Raw genomic sequence first — 22,084 nt, 5'->3', positions numbered from 1 at the left:
TCACAGAGTTCAAGTAACAGACGCATCTCAACATCAACTGTTCAGAGGAGACTGTGTGAATCAGGCCTTCACGGTCAAATTGCTGTAAAGAAACCACTACTAAAGGACACCAATAATAAGAAGATACTTGCTTGGGCCAAGAAACACGAGCAATGGACATTAGATCGGTGGAAATCTGTCCTTTGGTCCAAATTTGAGATTTTTGGTTCCAAACCGCCGTGTCTTTGTGAGACGCAGAGTAGGTGAACGGATGATCTCCGCATGTGTAGTTCCCACAGTGAAGCATGGAGGAGGTGGTGTGATGGTACTTTGCTGGTGACACTGTCAGTGATTTATTTTGAATTCAAGGCACAGTTAACCAGCATGGCTACCACAACATTCTGCAGTGATACTCCATCCCATCTGGTTTGGGTTTAGTGGGACTATCATTTTATTTTTCATCAGGACAATGACCCAACACACCTCCAGGCTGTGTAAATGTTATTAACCAAGAAGGAGAGTGATGGAGTGCTGTTTCAGATGACCTGGCCTCCACAATCGCCCGACCTCAACCCAATTGAGATGGTTTGGGATGAGTTGGACTGAAGAGTGAAGTTAAAGCAGCCAACAAATTCTCAGCATATGTGAGAAGTCCTTCAAGACTGTTGGAAAAGCATTCCAGGTGAAGCTGGTTGAGAGAATGCCAAGAGTGTGCAAAGCTGTCATCAAAGCAGGTGGCTACTTTGAAGAATCTATACTATATTTTGATTTGTTTAACACTTTTGGTTACTACATGATTCCATATGTGTTATTTCATAGTTTTGATGTCTTCACTATAATTCTACAACATAGAAAATAGTACAAATAAATAAAAACCCTTGAATGAGTAGGTGTGTCCAAACTTTTGACTGGTACTGTACCTACAGTTCCTTCAGAAAGTATTCATACCACTTGACTTATTCAACATTTTGTTGCGTTACAGCCTGAATTCAAAGTGGATTAAAATATTTTTCACCTTAAAATATTTTTAATCTTCACACAATACCCCATAATGCCAGTGAAAACATGTTTTTGGAAATGTTTGCTAATTTATTGAAAATTGAATACAGAAATATGTCATTTACATAAGTATTCACACCCCTGAGCCAGTACATGTTAGAATGACCTTTGGCAGGGATTACAGTTGCGAGTGTTTCTGGGTACGTTTCTAAGTACTTTGCACACCTAAATTGTACAGTATTTGCACAATATTCTTCGGAAATGTCTTCAAGGTCTGTCAAGTTGGTTGTTGATTATTACTAGACAGACATTTTCAAGTCTTGCCATAGATTTACAAGCTGATTTTAAGTCAAAACTGTAACTAGGCCAATCAGGAACATTCAATGTCGTCTTGGTAAGCAACTCCACTGTGGATTTGGCCTTGGGTTTTAGGTTATTGTCCTGCTGAAAGGTGAATTCATCTCCCAGTGTCTGGTAGAAAGTAGACTGAACCAGGTTTTCCTCTAGGATATTGTCTGTGCTTAGCTCCATTCCCTTTATTTTGTATCCTGAAAAACTCCCTAGTCCTTAACCATTACAAGCATATCCATAACATGATGCAGCCACCACTATGCTTGAAAATATAGAGATGGTACTCAGTAATGTGTTGTATTGGATTTGCCCCAAACATAATATTTTGTATTCAGGGCTAAAAGTTAATTGCTTTACCCCATTTCTGCAGTATTAATTACGTGCCTTGTTGCAAACAAGATGCATGTTTAGAAATATTTGTATTCTGTACAGTCTTCCTTCTTTTTACTATGTCAATGAGGTTATTATGGTGGATTAACTACATTGTTGTTGATCCATCCTCAGTTTTCTCCCATCACAACCATTAAACTCTGTAACTGTTTTAAAGTCACAATTGGCCTCATGGTGAAATCCCTGAGCCGTTTCCTTCCTCTCTGGCAACTGAGTTAGGAAGGATGCCACAGTGTGATTAATTACCATGCTCAAAGGGATATTCAATGGCTGCTTTTTTATGTTGACCCATCTATCAATAGGTGCCCTTTTTTGCGAGACATTGTAATACCTTCCTGATAGTTGTGGTTGATTCTGTGTTGGAAATTCACTGCTCGACCAAGGGACTTTACAGATTGTGTGTGTGGGGTACAGAAATGAGGTAATAAAAAAAGAAACATTGTTATTTCACACAGTGAGTCCATGCAGTTTATTATGTGACTTATCAAGCACGTTTTTACTCGTGAACTTATTTAGGCTTTCCATTACAAAGGGGTTGAATACTTAGAATAAAGACATTTCATCTTTTATAATTTTTTTTTGAAATGTCTAAGAACATAATTCGACTTTGACATCATGTGGTGTTGTGTGTAGGCCATCTCAATTTAATCCATTTAAAATTCAGGCTGTAACACCAAAATGTTGAAAAAGTCAAGGGGTGTGAATAATTTCTGGAGACACTGTACATCTCTACCTCAATTTATCTTGTAACCCTGCACATCAACTCGGTACTAGTTAGGGATTAACACAGGTAACTGGGATCCTGGGACTGTCCTGGGACCACTCTTCACATATCCCGAAAAAATGTAATGATAAGACCCGGGAAATTATAAAATTTTCCTGCAATTCTACAAAATACACAACATGTGCAGCAGATTGGCAAAAAATCTAATAGCACATTATCCAAACAGGTTATCACATGGAAGCCTTTAGCCTAGTGTATTTACTTCACACAAAGTCCACATAAATTCAAAGCACGCGCATAATTGACACTGCCGGACTGCACACGCGACCCGAATGCAGTTTAGAGTTCTCATCAGAACTGAAAATTTGATTCCCGGTCGGACTAAAGCCCGGTGAGCTGAAGCCTGAGCCCAGGCCTGGTCTGACCTCAAAGAAATGAAATGAGCCGAAACCCGAAAAAAAGGCAGATTACTAGAAAACAATAGGTTATATTGATTTAAACTGGCATTGAGAACAATGCGGTGGAGGTGGGCGGCAGCAGAGTGAGGAGACGAGGAAACAGCTAGTGGGCCTTGAAAAAAGCAAAGAGAGAGGAAAAGTCACCTTAGTTAGGATCAACTGAATGATTCAAATAGTGGAATAAAGTAGACTAATGCAATTGAAGGCATGTATCAAATCCTTGCTGAAACTGAAACTCCCAGTCATATATAACCGTTATACTCATTGAAAGCAATAGTCATTTGTGGTCATCTAGATCACAATTTCAGCACCGTTTTTATTGGGACAGCGCCACCACGCTCTTTTGGCGACAAGCTTAGGGACTCATCAAGATAAATCAATCGATGTCAGATATTTGTTTTCACTGAATCCCTGTTTGGATATTTGGTAGCAATTAGGCTGGGGAAATGCTAGCTAAATTGAGTTGAGTGCTAATGATGATCTTTTTTCCAGTTTACTCACGTATTAGCTGATCAGAACATGTTGTACTCCTGTACCAAAAGCCCGTGACTTGTTTGATAATCAATCAATGTGATTTTGTTTCACGGAATCTCTTGTCTTTATATTTGGTTATTTGATCTCTTGCTGGACAAGTGGCAGTGGTAGCTCATGAGTAGCTCATCACTGATCAGACACATTTAGCATGCAATAATGTAGCCTAAATGAAGTGAATTATATATCTGTTGACTCACATAGTGTAGCAATGTTGACGTTACTCATATTGATGTTACACAGGAAACGGCAACCAATTGTTACTTACCTTATTTCATGTGCTGGTTGACAACATGCCTAGTAAAGTTTGCTTAACTATACATCTTTGTCTGTCGTGACTACAACCAACACAAGCATATTGAAACACATAGTAGCCTTATATGGCTTAATATAGATCCTAGGCTATTTTCTTATCGTCCCAATCCCACTGAAACCCAAAATACTGACTCCTGTCTCGCGTGAAAATTATCTAATCTATAGGTTGCATTATCAATGCACGTCGCGCCTTTGCATGTCAAAATAAGCCTACAACATTTCCCCTGCTTCTCTGCGCTGTCTTGTATTGCTATCCATGTGAGAGCTTTGGTAGAAAATGTCCGATCAACAAACGGTATGAGAGTAGATATGGATTTTTTTAAACAGAGTTAAGATATCTGGATATTTAAACAAACCGTTTCCTCTCTTCACCCCCCGTTATTCATGAGCTGATCTGCTATCTGTATCATCATCAACTCAATTTTACCAAATAGTAAACTCAGCAAAAAAAGAAACGTCATTTTTTCAGGACCTTTCAAAGATAAATCGTAAAAATCCAAATAACTTCACAGATCTTCATTGTAAAGGTTTAAACCCTGTTTCCCATGCTTGTTCAATGAACCATAAACAATTAATGAACATGCACCTGTGGTACGGACGTTAAGACACTAACAGCTTACAGACGGTAGGCAATTAAGGTCACAGTTATGACAACTTAGGACACTAAAGAGGCCTTTCTACTGACTCTGAAAACCACCAAAAGAAAGATGCCCAGGGTCCTTTTTTGCTGCGTGAACGTGCCTTAGGCATGCTGCAAGGAGGCATGAGGACTGCAGATGTGGCCAGGGCAATAAATTGCAATATCCGTACTGTGAGACGCCTAAGACGCTTTGGTCATTTGACTTTTGTCTGACTGGCGTTACAAAGCTGGTATGATTTGACAACGCTATGGCCTACTCGGGGTGCGCTCTGGCGTCCCGAGCGTGGTCCGTGTCAAGATGGCCTACTGCTGAAATGCTCTGAATTAATTGAGGAACACGATAACGCTCATTGGCACAGCAACAATCTTATTTTGGGAGAACCCTGGCATAGTGACCATATCATGGTTTTTAACACTTTCAATGAGCACTTCCGATTTTTTGATTTTTTTATAAATATGAATTAGTCCCAATATTGACATTTCCTGGAACATATTAATCCCTAGTACCCTATGTTCTGTGTATAGCCAAGTTATCAATACTCGTCGTGTATTTATTCCTTGTGTTATTATTTCTCTTTTTCTTTCTCTCCGTATTGTTGGGAAGGGCCCATAGGTAAGCAGTTCACTGTTAGTCTACACCTGTTGTTTGCGAAGCATGTGTCAAATAAAATTAGATTCAATTTTTATTGTAGATAGCACGGGATGCTACATATCAGTGGAGTGTTTTGTGACATTGTGTACTCTGTATGTCATTTAGTGTAAATGTGTCTCTATTTTATCACACAGACGCATATTTCTGGTCATCTAGCAGCAGTCTGTCAAGCCGTAATGACCAATATCCTGTCATATTGTCACGCCCTGGCCTTAGTATTCTTTGTTTTATTTATTATTTTAGTTAGGTCAGGGTGTGACATGGGGAATGTTTGTGTTTTGTCGGTTTTGGGTGATTATATGGTAAAGGGGGTGTTGGGTGTAGTGTATGGGTTTGTGTTGAGTGCATGTGTCTAGCTGTGTCTATGTTGGTTTAGTTGTCTAGGAGAGTCTATGGTTGCCTGAATGAGTTCCCAATTAGAGACAGCTGATTTCTGTTGTCTCTGATTGGGAGCCATATTTAGGGTAGCCATAGGCTTTCATTTGATGTGGGTAATTGTCTATGTTATACGTTTGTAGCCTGTGTGTGCACTTCGTTCTTAGCTTCACGATCGTTTTCTTGTTTTGTTTAGTGTATAAGTGTTTTTGTTTCATTTTGCCTTCGTATTCATTAAAAGGAATATGGCTTATTTTCCTACTGCTGCGTTTTGGTCTGTCAATCCTCCACACGATCGTGACACACACACACACACACACACACACACACACACACACACACACACACACACACACACACACACACACACACACACACACACACACACACACACCACAAACACTTCTATATTTGTGACTATATGATAGAACTCAAAGTATGACACTCAATTGTAAGAGTGCGTCATATGGAGGAGCTGTGTTGGTAGTCTATATCCATTTATCTTTAACACTTAGCACTGGCAGGCTTTTTTTTTGGCAACCAGGCTCTAAAGAGTCTCAGGGAAATGTGAACCTTAGGGGCCTGGAGGCAAAAGAAACACACACCTGTTTAGGTGAGGTGCTTGCAAGCAGAGTAGAAACACTTGAAATTAAAGGAGAGCCGCACACTATAGGAACTCAGATGCAATGATTTAATAACCTAATATCCAACGTTTCAACAGACAAGCTGTCTTCATCAGGGTATAATGGCAACCACTGTGGGGGACTAGTTTATATAGTGTCAAAGGACACACAGGTGTCTGTAGTCATGGCCGGGTGTGGCCTGATAGCATTGGTTCATTCTCAGATATAAAAAATAACATACAAAAAGCATGGATGGATTGCATACGATCATAGATACAATTTGGCTACAAAGGCCTACAAATATTTACAATAGCGAAATCACTATAATCACAGAAATGGCTTATGATCAAAGTCTACATTGAGACCAAAGGGAGCAAGGGTTTTTAAATTATAGATCCAGGCAGCCTTTCGTTTTAACAAAAAATGATTGAGGTCACCCCATCTCCTAGGGAGGGTGACATGTTCGATGCCGATATAACGTAGGGACGAAATCGAGTGGTTCGCTTCCAAAAAGTGGGCCACAACTGGGTAAGTCGAGTTTTTGCACCTAATGGTGCTACGATTCGTACTTTTAATTCACACTTTGTTTTACCCACATCATTTTAATACATTTTAAGATGAATTACTGCCTTAGTGGAGCACGTGATAACACCTTTTGATTGGGATCTGTTTCCCTATTTGGGGGTGTTTGAAGGATCTGCGTTTATAAGTGCCATTGCATTGAGCACAGCCATTACGCTTGTAGTTTCCATCCGGTAGGGGTGCAAATAGACATGGTGCAGGGATATCTTGGGGTGGTAAAATCAGAGTTTACCAGTTGATCTCTGAGGTTTCTGCCCCGCGAGAATACGACCAAGGGAGGGTCCGAAAACACATTACCGATACTATCATGGGATTTTAGAATGTGCCAATGTTTGTGAACAATTCCCTTAATTTGTCCAGAGCTCTTTGAATAGCGGGTAGTTAGAATGCAAGAATGCTTATTTTTGCGAGACCGACCTTGAACGAGATCATGTCTCGGTTTGTTTCGAATTTTCTCAGTGGTGGTATTATTCTGAACATTTTTGTACCCCCTCTCTTTGAATTTTATTTGCGTGTCAGCCATATTTCTGTCAATCTTATTGTTTTTTGCAAATTCTTTTGATTCGACAGAATTGGCTGTAGGGCAAACTATTTTTCAAGGTAAGCGGGTGACAACTATCAGCCCTCAACAAACTGTTATGATCAGTATGTTTCCTGTAAAGCTCAGTGTATAACCTTAGGGGCCTGTCAGCATAGAGCTGGGGGACTTCCAACTTGATGTTAGAGTGTGTGTGTGTGTGGGGGGGAGAGGTGAAGCCGAGCTTGTCAACACTAACGGCTATGCCATTCTCCTCCTATCCCACGGAGAGAGTGTGACTCATGGGGAAACAGAGAGCTGTACTAGTGATGAGAGACACCTGGGTGTGTTCTTGACAAAAGGAAACACTTTTCACTTCTCCCCGTGTGAGGTCAGCATGCAGGGAATCATTTGGGCTGTGTCCATTAGGGCACACTGTTACAAAACACTTTACAACAAAAACTAAAATGAGCATTTCTTATTGGCCAGAGTCAGGTTGGACAAACCCCTGTTTTCTTCTATTTGGTGCATAATGAACACAACCCAGTTTCAATCATGCACCACTACAAGGCCGATTTTTTTGGGGGCCTTTTTTAGGATAAGGATTGACATATGTAATGTCCCACACTATGTCTATAATCCTACTGTCAAAATGAGTTACTCATTTTGGTTTATTTTAGTTGAGTGTGGAAATGCGTCGGCCTAAAGTGCTCGAAGAAGTAGCCTACGGCCTTAACGTGATTAGGATGTCCCACAAAACTGTGTGTAATCAAGTCAAACTCTGCAGCATTTCCTGATACGCAAAATCCCGACCTAAGCTAAGAAACCACACACACACACACACACACCGCACCGAATGTTGATCTGACGGTCATCTGGCGTTCATCTGACATTCGTTCGCTTGCTGACTACGTGTGTTTTGGAGACCACACTGCCTGACTAACAAAAATGTTCTAGCATTTTTACATGTAGAATCGGTTTCCCCCGTCAGCGACAGACATTTCTACTCTGAGCCAATCAGATAATGCGAGAAGGTCAACGAGAGCAAGGAAAATTGGTAACTTTCCAGCGTGCCATATTTAAATAGCTAGGGCAGCTCTGGCTTCAGGAGGACACAGTGGACCGTTTCTCTGCAAGATAGACAAGTAACTACAAGGCATATTTACATTTTCTGGACCAAATAGCACAGAAATGGTGGAGCGATAACCAGGAGGAGATCATACGCTCTGGTGAAGGAGAGCTCGGTTCTCTAGGATATATCTTGTCACCAGTATTCCCACAGAGACACTAAAGTCCCTCTCTGGCAGTGGATTGCAAGCCATCTGGTCTTTTCAGGCTAGTTAATTGCTGAACTTGCTATGAAGACATTTTTAGGTAGACTAGTGACTTTGCCAAAAAAACGTCTGCCCATAGTTACCCAACTAATGTTATCGGGGTAACTAGCTACACGACCACTAGCTACCAACGTAGCTTGCTACCTGTCCCTTTTGTAGCTGGCATTGTTTAGACTTTGTTGTGGTTGCCTTGCTACTGCATGTAGCTAGCATGCACCATTCCAACAACACTGAACAATAGACACGTTGGCTATGTCTGGTTTTGTTTATTCGTTTGTTTGCTAGCTAGAATGGAGGGAGATCATTGCTAGCCTGTTAACAAATCGACTTAAACAATGTGTCGATTGTTTTGTTTTCTTTCATAGCTTAATGTTGATAAATGTGTGTCTGCTCTGCAATTAAAAAAGTGAGTCTACGAAGCTTGGAAGTATTTGCAGAAGATCATGCTCAATATTTCCCCCTTTGCTTTGACTTTCAGTGGAAGAAGTCGATACGAGGTGGAAGATTCCGAGGACACAGTACACCTATGCCAGGAAGGCGGCACCCTCGGGTAGTGCTAGTGGAAGGGGCAACGGAAGACAAATCTCCATCCTTCAGAGACTGCACTTTCTGGAGCCCCATACTGCATAACGGATGAGGCCCATCCAGCAACAGTCAGTACAGCCTGCATTTTCCTCCCTTGCCCACGGATGAAGCCAAACACCAGTCAGCAAAACCACAATAACTCACGGGTTGGGATGGCTCCTTGTAGAAGCACCCCAAGGCACAATAGCAAGAAAAGGCACTGGCACAATGACGAGGAGGAAGATGAGTTTGGGAAGGTAGAGGACCAGGGCTCTCAGCACCATTTTGAAGGCCTTGGATGAATTCTGCCATACTGATGAGGATGGTTCCTTTTGTCTGATCCCTGGAATGAAGAACGCAAAGCCTTTTACCAACAGCAGGTGGATGAGATTGGGGCACACTGGCAGATGATGCACCTGGAACAGTTGCGTCAACAGCAGTAGCTAGTGAACCAGCAGCTGCCCTTATCTCCATGTAATGAAGTCCCCATCAATATTGCACAGACAATTTGTTCAACTTATTGCATGTTTATATACAAACGTTTCTGGATTTGGGGATTTGGGGTTATTCTTTACTTATATATTTCAATGTAACTGATTCAGTTTTGCACAATTAAAAGTGACTGAATTACCACTCAATGTGTCTGAAATGATCATACAAAAAAGGAAGCTCAGACTTTCGCATGGGTTAAATTGAACAATTCTTAAGATCTGCCTGGCTAGTCAGTTCTATCAGATGAAAAGTGAACACGCCCAATTCTATCTTCATAAAATACATGCTAAACAAAAGTAGTCTCGGTAACGCTGTTGGTTATGGCATGAATTTTGACGCAGAAACGCAGCCTATCCAGCTGTGATGCACACTGCTAATATGCGCATGGAACAAGAGTAGCCTAATTTGCTTTTGGTGCCTGTATACTTAATATTTAGAAGCATAACAACAACAAAAAAATCCCCATTTTTTAAATTTTTTTTATTCGGTTAAAAACCAAGCATAGCCTCCTCTCCTCTCAATGAAGGCTTTTTTTTGTCCTGCCAAATGCAGTTGCAAAGTAGTCAAGCCTATCGATAAAGGGTTTGGCTCGTGAGCCCGCTTGGAAATAAATCTTCCTGGTTTTATGGCTACAACGTGCTGCGCAAGCAATGCAACTTCTGGAGATGTGTGACTGCGATGTGAACTGTAAGATGGTTCCAATTACGTTCATAAAACAGACTTATTTGGGAGCATTAAAACCGGGAGTGGAAACTCTCCCTTTCTCTTTTATATTGGATCTTTGTCCAGCTACTGTGAACAGTTTGGATGTGCGTAAAACTCTCCACAGTCTGCATTGTCTTAATAATATATGCCCATGGGGAGAAATGATGGTGCCTGTAAGTGTGACATTTTGTTTAAAAGTATTCATTCTCTTTTTATGCCTTATGAGTAATTAATTTATTCTTGCTTATTGACAATGTTTGGCATGTCCATACCCAGTCATAATGCAATGTACAGTAGGCCTAGCCTCTATATCAGTGTGAATGCTATTGAAGCTATGCAATTACTTAGAACAATGTGAACTGCAAATGGGTTCAATTTAACATATTTAGCAAAGCTAGGTTTCCATTTTGTTATTTGGTTTCTTACACCGTTTAACAAAACTATAACGGACTAACGTTTGAATTGGAGTTGATTCCGAGGTGATATATAAAAGACCTTATTAAATACATAACTTGAAGCAACCGCACACTTCGCCATGGTGCACGTTCTGATTGGCCAGTGAGAAGCCAAGTCTCGACACACTCACACCTTGTTTATGCATCAAAACCCAGCCCTTTCTCAGCAATGCCAGTGAGTCCGCCGATAATTATGATATAGCTAAAATATTGCTGACACGACACGCCACTGAAGCTATAGCGCTACCGCCTGTGCTTAGATTTACCATTGTGTTAGATTTGTTAAAAGCCCAATTAGTCACAGTAGCATTTTAATGTTGTTTCTGTCTCGCATGGGTTACAACCGACTTAAACACCAGCACAGAAGTAAAAAGGTGTACACTCACTGAGCAAAACAGAATTAGACTCCTTGCTTTTAAACATGCCCCATGAATGACTATGGTGACTATGTTGGTGACTGCTAGGCTTAATTTCTAATCACTTGGGCTAGGCTGTAGCCATCTTTTCCGACTGAAAATGCAATGCACCAACGTCTCATCACTAAGCTAAGGACTCTGGGACTAAACACCTCCCTCTGCAACTGGATCCTGGACTTCATCAAGCAGGCAACAACACGTCTGCCACGCTGATTCTCAACACTGGGGCCCCTCAGGGTTGTGTACTTAGTCCCCTCCTGTATTCCCTGTTCACCCACGACTGCGTGGCCAAACACAACTCCAACACCATCATTAAGTTTGACGACAAAACAGTGGTAGGCCTGATCACTGACAATGATGAGACGGCCAGAGAACAGAGAACTGGCAGTGTGGTGCCAGGACAACAACTTCTCCCTCAATATGAGCCACACAAAGGAGTTGATCGCGGACTACAGGAAAAGGCGGGCCGAACAGGCCCCATTTAACATCAACGGGGCTGTAGTGGAGCGGGTCAAGAGATTCAAGTTCCTTGGTGTCCACATCACCAACGACCTATCATGGTCCAAACATACCAAGACAGTCGTGAAGAGGGAGCGACAAAACCTTTTCCCCCTCAGGAGACTGAAAAGATTTGGCATGGGTCCCCAGATCCTCAAAAGGTTCTACAGCTGCACCATCGGTAGTATCCTGACCAGTTGCATCACCGCCTGGTATGGCAACTGCTGAGCATCTGACCGTAAGGCACTACAGAGGGTAGTGCGAACGGCCCAGTACATCAAGCTTCCTGCCATCCAGGACCTATATAATAGGCGGTGTCAGAGTAAAGCCCATAAAATTGTCAGAGACTCCAGTCACCCAAGTCATAGACTGTTCTCTCTGCTACCGCACGGCAAGCAGTACCGGAGCGCCAAGTCTTGGACCAAAAGGCTCCTCAACAGCTTCTACCCCCAAGCCATAAGACTGCTAAACAATTAATAAAATCACCACCAGACAATTTATACTGCCCCCATGCCCCCCCCCCCCCCCCCCCCCCCCTTTGTACACGGCTGCTACTCGCTATTTATTATCTTTGCATAGTCACTTCACCCCTACCCACATGTACAAATTACCTCAACTAACCTGTACCCTCGCACACTGACTCGGTACCGGTGCCCCCTGTATATAGCCTCGTTATTCTTATTGTGTTACTTTTTATTTTAGCCTACTTGGTAAATATTTTCTTAACTCTTCTTGAACTGCACTGTTGGTTAAGGGCTTGTAAGTAAGCATTTCACGGTAAAGTCTACACTATTCGGCGCATGTGACAAATAAAGTTTGATTTGATTTTGACATGAAGTAACTACTTAGCTCTCACTGCAGTGTTCGTGGTGGTTGGCAGAGAGGCTTGAGTTAGGAGAGGGTCTCCATCTTCCTGGAATAGTTTAATGATTGGGCCCTCCCCTGTCAACACTGTCATGTGTGTTTCAGTCCATGCACTCACTCCACATAAAGTTGTGTAGAGCGCAGCAAGCCAAAACATCTTCATCCACTCTCTCAGGATGAACGTTGATGGTGGTCGGGAAGACTCTGAAATGATTGGCTAGGATGCCAGAGGCTTTTTCCATGATCCTCCAAGCATGTGCCAGCCTGTAGTTGAAGACGTTTTTGGGATCTTCAAGTTGCCAGTGTGGATAGGGCTTCATGAGGTATGGCCTCAGGGGAAATGCCTCATCTGCAGTGATGGTGTATGGAGACAGATGGTCAGTGCTAGGAAGGGGCACAGCAGCAGGGATGTCGGCAGTCCTCTTCATCAGGGCATTCTGTAAAGAACATCCGCCATCCGAAACCCCTCCATTGCGTCCCAACATCAACGTACAGTAACCTGTCGTTCCTGTCCACTAGTACAGTACCATCAACACAATGGAGAAGTTGTGATTGTAGAATGTGGATCCGGAGAGCATCAGTCCAAAACACATTTTTTAGCAAGAAACATTCCCTGAAAATAAGGGAATGACTATTTCAGTCGGTTCCCTTTCGGGTTTACAGTTAGGCAACATTGTGCAACATTCGCCAACTCAATACCAGTTCTATTGTCTGAAAGCTGTCGGAAAGCTCCAGACACTGCAGTATGGAACAGAAAACAAACGTTGACAGAAACCATAAACGGCGACGGCCCAGGCTTGCTTCTACAGGTAGGGGGAGTGGGGTGTAGTGCACAGCCTGTTGGACACAGTCCGTCTCAGTCTCACTATTCAGACTATACTAATGAGAGATGCATTATGGCATCGCTCTCTTGACTCACGACTGTGCAGACTGCTATTGAGAACAATGTAGCCTGTTATCTCTGCTCAGATTTTGACGAGAATAATACGTTATCATCATATGTCTCTCCAAAATTTGCTATTGAGTGTGACATTATGGTAGTGGATGTAGCTAGTAACAATGTACTGTAGCTAGAAATGCCACCGATTATCTCCTCTCGTCCGCCCCACTTACGTGAGGCTATCAAATTATCCTTTCAACACGGCCCGTTGCTCCTGTGTCTGAGGGAATGTCAGCCACGCTTTGATGCCCTCCGTCCTCACTCTCTCACTCCTTCCCTTTCTTTCTTTCTTTCCCTCTCTCTTTTTTTCTTATTCACTTGCTTCCTGGGAGCTGATTTGATGTTGCTTTTAAAAAGCTGACGTGTGTCTCAATTCAGCCCTTTTACAAGTTATTATCCCTCCCTTCATCCACCCATCCAGCTCTCTTTTCTTTCCCCTTATCATCCCCCTATTTCTTGTTTTATGTTGTGTTTATGAGAGACAATAAAATCACAGTCGGGGGGGGGAACAGGATATTTTAAGGCCCATCAGACTTATGCAGAGGTATGGCCGGAGGAGAGAGAGGGATAGAGAAAGCGAGTTAACAGAAAGTGAGGTAGAGAGCCCCAAAGAGAGATAAGTATGAAAGGGAGACAGAGAGAGAGAGAGGGAAAATAAAGAAACACATGAAAGGTAGAGAGAGGAAAGAAAGTGGTAGAGAGAAATAGGAAAGGTAAAGAGAAAGTGAGAAATGTAAAAAGAAAGAGGGAGGGAAAGGTAGAGAAGGGGTGTGGGGTGCATTGGAACAAGGAGGCATTGTGTACCTGGTAAAGACTGACGGTCGGAATTACACCATGCTACAGCGGAGTCCTCAAAGCCATTACAGTCTGCTTCTGTTCCGTCTCCCTTGGCCTGTGGCAACCTCGGGTAAGCTCAGAGAGAGGGAAGAGAACAGCGAAAGAAAGACGTAAAGAAAGAAAAAGGGAGCCCTGCCAATGATTGTTTTGGCAACCTCAGGTAGGCTCAGGATGAGGGAGAGGAAGAGAGAGGGAGAAATGATGATAAGAGATGGAGCTGATGTAGCGAGATGAGAAGAACAGGCAGCGGAGATGAGAAAGGAGGAAATAGTGAGGAAAAGAAAGGTCCCACTCCTCAGCCTTATCCCTCCATTCAAACAGTAATACCCTGTGACACTGTCTCTGTCTGTCGTCTGGGTCTTTCGATCTGTCTGTGTGTGCATGCACTACGTGTGTGTCCAGTGAGCCAAACAATAAGAGAGACTCTTGTTGGCTAGCTGCTAGCTGTTCCAACAGGCCTTTTGTGGGTGGGGATCTCCCTGGTTAAGTCCTATTGAACATGCCTGTGTATAGGCTTCCCTCAGCCCCTGTTCTTTAAACCCTCGGAGGTGCTACTCTGCCCCTCCACGTGTTGTTCTCTCCTCTGTGAACAGCCCTTCGGATAAGCCTGTTTAAACCAGGCAAAGCTCTCCCTTTCAGGGCCCACCCACTCCCCCCTTTTTGAATGGAAATTCCTCTTCTCCTCCCTTTCTTCCCGCCGGGGCTTTTGAACCTTCCGAAAAGGTATGTGGTTGTAACTGTTAATGCATTAAATTGATGAATGGCGACTGTCAGCGTGTGTGTTTATCTCCCGTGCCCCCCCGCCCCCTCATCAACTCTCCCCCCCCCCCCATCTCTCAGAGTGAAAGTGTCCCCTTGCCCACATGGGTCAGCGGGACAGGCACGCGCTAGCCGAGAGGTCAGTGGGGAGACCATTGTTTGTGTTTGGGGAGGGCGGATAGGGGGGGAGTTGTGGACACTCCCTCAACACCCCCGAGAATGGTAAGCGGTAAGTAGCCTCTAGCGTGCTGAGAGGGGGGCTTTAAAGATACTATCTCAAGCCCCAACTGATGTTAACAGCACAAACTGGGGGTTGAATGGCAATCTGCAGATTGTTGCTTTAAAGTTCCCATTCAGAGCCCCAGGAGAAGCTTAGCGAGCAGGCTCCCAGGTGGACGTTCTCTCCTTGTCTAAAGTTTACACACAAAGCCCACACATATGCGCACACACACACACAGTCTGTTCTGCCTCGAGCGGGGCTCGAACTCGCACCATTCTGCACAACAACATGCTAGCGGAAGCCACCGCCAACAGAGCAAGGGTCTACTAGTCTGTCACTTTGGAGTGCCCGTTCGCTTTAGAGTACCTTCGGAAAGTGTTCACACCCATGGACTGACGGAATTTTAAATGGATATAAAAAACATTTGTCACTGGCCTACACACGGTACCCATAATGTGGAATTATGTTTTTTTACAAATGAATAAAAAATGAAAAGCTAAAAATGTCTAGAATCAATAAGTATTCAACCCCTTTGTTATGACACACCTACATTTGCTTAACAAGCCACATATCAAATCACATTTTATTTGTCACATGCGCCGATTACAACAGGTTTACCTTACCGGAAATTCTTAATTACAAGCCCTTAATGAACAATGCAGTTCAAGAAATAGAGTTAAGAAAATATTTACTAAATCAACTAAAGTATAAATTAAAATAAACAGTAGCACAATAATGAGGCTATATTCAGGTGGTACCGGTACCGAGTCAGTGTGCAGGGGTACAGGTTAGTTGAGGTAATTTGTACATGTAGGTAGGGGAGAAGTGACTATGCATAGATAATAAACAGCGAGTAGCAGTGTAAAAATAAGGATGGGGGTCAATATAAATAGTCTGGGTGGCCATTTGATTAGTTGTTCAGCAGTCTTATGGCTTGGGGATAGACGCTGTTGAGGAGCCTTTTGGTCCTAGATTTGGTGCTCCGGTACCGCTTGCCGTGCGGTAGCAGAGAGAACAGTCTACGACTTGGGTGACTGAAGTCTTTGACAACTTTTTTGGGCCTTCCTCTGATACGGCCTATTATATAGGTCCTGGATGGCAGGAAGCTTGGCCCCAGTGATGTACTGGTCCGTACGCACTACCCTCTGTAGCGCCGTAAGGTCAGATGCCAAGCAGTTGCCGTACCAGTCGGTGATACAACCAGTCAGGATGGTCTCGATGGTGCAGCTGTATAACCTTTTGAGGATCTGGGGACCCATGCCAAATAAAAATCTGTATCCTAAGGGGGAAAATGTGTTGACATGCCCTCTTCACAGCTGTCTTGATATGTTTGGACCATGATAGTGATGTGGACACCGAGGAACTTGAAACTCTCGAACCGCTCCACTTCAGCCCCGTCAATTTTAATGGGGGCCTGTTCGGCCCTCCTTTTCCAATAGTCCACGATCAGCTCCTTTGTCTTGCTCACATAGAGGGAGAGGTTATTGTCCTGGCACCACACTGTCAGGTCTCTGACCTCCTCCCTATAGGCTGTTTCATCATTGTCGGTGATCGGGCCTACCACTGTTGTGTCGTCAGCAAACTTAATGATGGTGTTGGAATCATGCTTGGCCGTGCAGTCGTGGGTGAACAGGGAGTACAGGAGGGGACTAAGCACGCACCCCTGAGGGGCCCCAGCGTTGAGGTTCAGCGTGGCAGATGTGCTGTTGCCTACTCTTACCACCTGGGGGCGGCCGGTCAGGATGTCCAGGATCCAGTTGCAATGGGAGGTGGCCAGTCCCAGGGTCCTTAGCTTAGTGTTGAGCTTGGTGGGCACTATGGTGTTGAACGCTGAGCTGTGGTCAATGAACAGCATTCTCACGTCGGTTGGAAAGAGCAGTGTGGAGTGCGATTGAGATTGCATCATCTGTGGATCTGTTGGGGCGGTATGCGAATTGGATTGAGTCTTGGGTTTCCGGCATGATCGTGTTGATAAATGGGTTTGGGAGCTTGTCTGCAGAAATAAATGGACAGGCAAAGAAAATATTAGCTGCAATACATAAGAAACGCTTTCATATCCATACCATAATTTGCTAGATTGAAACTGATTCTAGATTACTTTTTGATTATAGACTGTAGTGACATAAAAATAGTTATTGGTAAGCCGTAGCCCAATCAACAGCCAATGTTTACTTTTTTATTTGGGGCCATGAGAGTCTATTACAAATCAGACAGTACTTTGACTGTATGTCAATCTGAAGGAAGTATGGTTTGAAGTGGCTGAAATGATTCAGAAAGGTATTGGGTAGTGATACACCGATATGACATTTTTGGCCGATATTTTCCTTGCCGAAAAACCCGATACCGATATTTAAAATGTTTGCGGTCTTTTAAGCATTCTAGTACAGTTAAATAGTTAACACACACACACACGGACACAGCGGTCTAAGGCACTGCATCTCAGTGCAAGAGGCGTCACTACAGTCCCTGGTTTCGAATCCAGGCTGTATCACATCCGGCCGTGATTGGGAGTCCCATAGGGCGGCACAATTGGCCCAGCGTCGTCCGGGTTTGGCCGGGATAAGCCATCATTGTAAATAAGAATTTGTTCTCAACTGACTTGCTTAGGTAAATAAAAGGTTACACACACTCACCACACTGACCAGAAAGAAATTTTGTTGTCATTTACGCATGTTCCCATTACCAGTAAAACATAATCAAAACCTATTTCTTTCACCTACTTGCTGTGCTGTTTCGTTGCTCATTTGTTCAGTCGTTTCATTCTCAACCAGGATTTCTATGGAACGCCGTTTGGGTCAAATAACACGACATAATCTGTTTCAATTGCTATAGTTAGCTAGCTAACTATATAGCTAGGTGTCATCATCTAAAATAACCATCATTTATAAGAGTTCTTATTTGATTAATGGTGGTTGGACCCATCTATGTGAAGCTAGCCACAATAAGGATTAGCCACAATAGTGGACTTTGCGGTTAGCCTTCAAAATAAAAGTAAGGCATTCTACTATTTGTATTCATTTGCATCACTGTCAATGACGGCCTTACTGACTTTCAACGTGGTACCGTCATAGGATGCAACCTTTCCAACAAGTCAGTTCTTCAAATTTCTGCCCTGCTAGAGCTGCCCCGGTCAACTGTAAGTGCTGTTATTGTGAAATGCAAACGTCTAGGAGCAACAACGGCTCAGCTGTGAAGTGGTAGGCCACACAAGCTCACAGAACGGGACCACCGAGGGCTGAAGAATCATCTGTAAAAAAAAAAGAAGATATATATTTTTTTTTAATCTGTCCTCGGTTGCAACACTCACTACCGAGTTCAAACTGCCTCTGGAAGCAACACCAGCACAAAAACTGTTCGTTGGGAGCTTCATGAAATGGGTTTCCATGGCAGAGCAGCCCTGGAGTGATGAATCACGCTTCACCATATGGCAGTCCGACGGACGAATCTGGTTTTGGCGGATGCCAGGAGAACGCTACCTGCCCCAATGCATAGTGCCAACTGTAAAGTTTGGTGGAGGAGGAATAATGGTCTGGGGCTGTTTTTCATTGTTTGGGCAAAGCCTACTTAGTGCCAGTGAAGGGACACTCCAGACAATTCTTTGCTTCCAACTTTGTGGCAACAGTTTGGGGAAGGCCCTTTCCTGTTTCAGCATGACAATGCCCCCATGCACAAAGCGAGGCCCCTTACAGAAATGTTTTGTTGCGATCGGTGTGGAAGAACTTGAGACTGGCATGCACAGAGCCCTGACTTCAACACCATCGAACACCTTTGGGATGAATTGGAACGCTGACTGCGAGCCAAGCCTAATCTCCCAACGGCAGTGACCGACCTCATTAATGCTCTTGTGGCTGAATGGAAGCAAGTCCCCGCAGCAATGTTCCAACATCTAGTGGAAAGCCTTCCCAGAAGAGTGGAGGCTTTTATAGAAGCAAAGGGGGGTACCAACTCCATATTAATGGAGCCAGGGCCAGGGTTCTGACCACAGTACGCCTCCTTTTTTTTATTATGCATAGTTGATCATGAGCGTTTATTACATTAGCACATACATATTAACTCAATGCAACTCAATGCATCTCTCTCTCTCTCTCTGCTGAACCATGTGGAAAGCCTGGATCCCACATCTCTTTGACCTACGGCAGGCCTTTATCGAATCAGTGAGTCCTGCACAGGAAATCCACGTGTGACGGTGTTGACAGCAACACAGCAGCCCATCCCTAATCTCCGTCCTACCTGACCCACTCCAACGCCGGGGTCAGGCCACGAGACCATCACATGACCGCAAATGAGGAACTAATTGCCGTCGGGCCTCAGGTCCTCCGGTTTCCAGCTTTTTGATAGGCTGACAGGGGGGTAGAAGATCACATGACGGGGGTGGAAGCACAATTACCTCCGAGGTCTGGACATTCCATAAAACTGTCTGGCAGGCCGATTCTTAACGCATGACTTGGGTGTTATAACACGGTGTATAAAGTGGAAGCTGCATCTCTACAGCAGCTGTTTTGAGGGCTGGTTGTGTTGTCATGCATCACACATATGCCCTTAGTACCTGCTTGTGTATTACATTCGTGCATGTGTGCCTACGTTTAATTATCTTGAAAACAGATCAAGTCCTCTGCTTACCAGTTTGCGCACGCTAAACCAGTCTCGATACCACCGCGCTGTCTTGTGAAAACAGTGATGTGATGAGATTGTTAACGTGGCTATAACGAGCTGTGTCTCAAAGCAGCCTCAAACGTTTTCAGTCCGACATTCACGATTGCCGTAATAGAGTTGAAATATCTACCCAACATTTTGAATTGAATAACGTTGCTTGTGAACTTCAGAGCTGTAATGATTTGACACGTTAGCTTTGTTTAAAGGCCAGTACAAATGCATGCTAGCAGTAAGGTTGCCGTCCGAGCTGGTCGTGTTGTTGTTTGTGTGTGTGGTCCTGTCATGGGGAATGCCAAGTTCACCCTTACTCTCTCTGCAGCGGGCAGGGCTATGCCAGCTGGCCTCTGTGTGTGTGTGTGTGTGTGTGTGTGTGTGTGTGTGTGTGTGTGTGTGTGTGTGTGTGTGTGTGTGTGTGTGTGTGTGTGTGTGTGTGTGTGTGTGTGTGTGTGTTTTTGTGTGTGTGTGTATTTGTGTGTGTGTGTGTGTGTGTGTGTGTGTGTGCGTGTGTCCACGCATTAAGCTTACTGGGTGCCAAAGAAACACTGTGTGCTATTCACACCAAGCTAACTTCACTCTGCATTTTTATGATCAATGAAATCGTCAAGGCAAACCCTGCTATACCTGACTGCAAACATCTAGCCCTTGATTATGGCAATCCCTTCAAAGTAGCCTACTGTTATAGTTAAAAGCTTAAAAGTGAAATGTTCTTGGTTTAATTTCAAGTGCACTTGAAAAGGTACACAGGTAAGGCAATCAATAAGACAGTGAAAGATCAGAGGCTCCACTGTTGTCTGTTTATGTCCCAATGTTCAACTGTTCCTTTGAGCTATGAGAGTTTCATGACCAAGCTCCGTGGAGCTACTGCACCGTTAAGAGGTAACCATGGTAATGGTAAAAGATGATTGTGTGTGCGTCACTGTGTATGGCGATAGTTCGTACCTCCTCTAATGTTCCTGTAATGTTTGCAAAGCACTCAGCAGTGGGAACCTGACATGTTCAGCTAGCCGAATCAAAGTTGCAATTCTTCTTAGCTGATACTGTCAGTTTTGAACCAAGAGATTGCGTACGGCTTTAAAATGATACTAACAAGTCTCCTTGTTTTGGATAAAGTCTGCGCAGGCTCTTATGCGTTTTTGTAACACTTTGTTTTAAAGTAATTTGTTATAAGCTGACATGAACAGGCATGACGGTAAATTACATCTGTTACGTCATTGGTAAGTCCTTATGGTCGATGGGTTCAAGTAAAGTGGAACGTTGGTTTCAAACATTATCGCACCGGGCCTGTATTGCGAAAGTCACTAGTGAAAGCACTTCCCCTCTCCCATATGACGAAGTCTGTCTCAGTCCCAAATGGCACCCTATTCCTGCCAGGAATAGGGTACTTTTGACCAGAGCCCGATGAGCCCTGGTTAGAAGTAGTGCGCGTTACAGGGAATGGGGTGCCATTTGGGACACATCTGTTTATCTTGAGGACTTTTGTCCTAAATGGTCCACTGCCAGCTGTCAATCATTTGTCTGAATAGTTCTGGGGGGAAAAAAGGAGTAAAAAAGACAGAGGTGAAAATAGGAAGGAAGGAAATGCTCGCTCCTTTATCTGCACTCTCCTTCTCGTCGGCAGGAATGTTAATGGTGCCGGTGCTTTGTGATGGGGTTCAGTTCTCCTGACGGACTGACTGACTGACTGACTGACTGACAGGCCGGTGCCTCACAATGACAGGAATATGTCAATAGAAATGCCAGAAAATGCTGGCGAACACCGGAATTAGCTTTAGGATTAAAGATTAAAAGAGGCATGCTAGGCCTGTGGGGTTTCACCTAACAGGCACGTGTCAAGTGATATAACATTAATAACATAAAAAGTTTTCAAATAGGCTGCGCTGCGCTGTTTTTATACACTTAAAAATATGGAATAAGGTTCAAAACATGGTGGTTGGCTAACTTATTGGTTGGCTAAACAGGTTTCCAACCTTTTTATGCGAATAAAGTAAATGTCGGATAAAAAAAATGTAAGGACAAGCCTGATGGAAACAACATTTTTCAGTTAACTTTCCAAATGTCAACAAAACAAAATATGCTAGACAAGGTGGGATCTTTTTGTGTCGGTTTAATTAATTATGCAAGAAATGTTTGTGGAAATATTGATATAATAACCATCGTATAGAAGTAATCTTGGAGTCATACTCGTCGGGAGAGCATGCCGTTTGTTAGGCT

General features: G+C 43.5%; 1 protein-coding gene across 1 annotated transcript in view; it reads left to right on the top strand.

Annotated features, from left to right (window-relative positions):
* The first annotated feature begins 15,219 nt into the window (after positions 1 to 15,219).
* LOC129825625 (protein eva-1 homolog C-like) overlaps positions 15,220 to 22,084 on the top strand; it is a 51,372-nt gene continuing 44,507 nt past the window's right edge. The window contains exon 1 of the mRNA XM_055885835.1: positions 15,220 to 15,229. Within this exon, the coding sequence (XP_055741810.1) occupies positions 15,220 to 15,229 (10 nt within the window). The remainder of the gene's footprint in view (positions 15,230 to 22,084) is intronic.

This window comes from Salvelinus fontinalis, chromosome 27 (genome assembly GCF_029448725.1).
Source record: "Salvelinus fontinalis isolate EN_2023a chromosome 27, ASM2944872v1, whole genome shotgun sequence".
Taxonomy (NCBI): Eukaryota; Metazoa; Chordata; class Actinopteri; order Salmoniformes; family Salmonidae; genus Salvelinus; species Salvelinus fontinalis.
Note: the sequence above shows the minus strand (reverse complement) of the source record. Positions and strands in the feature narration are given on the sequence as shown.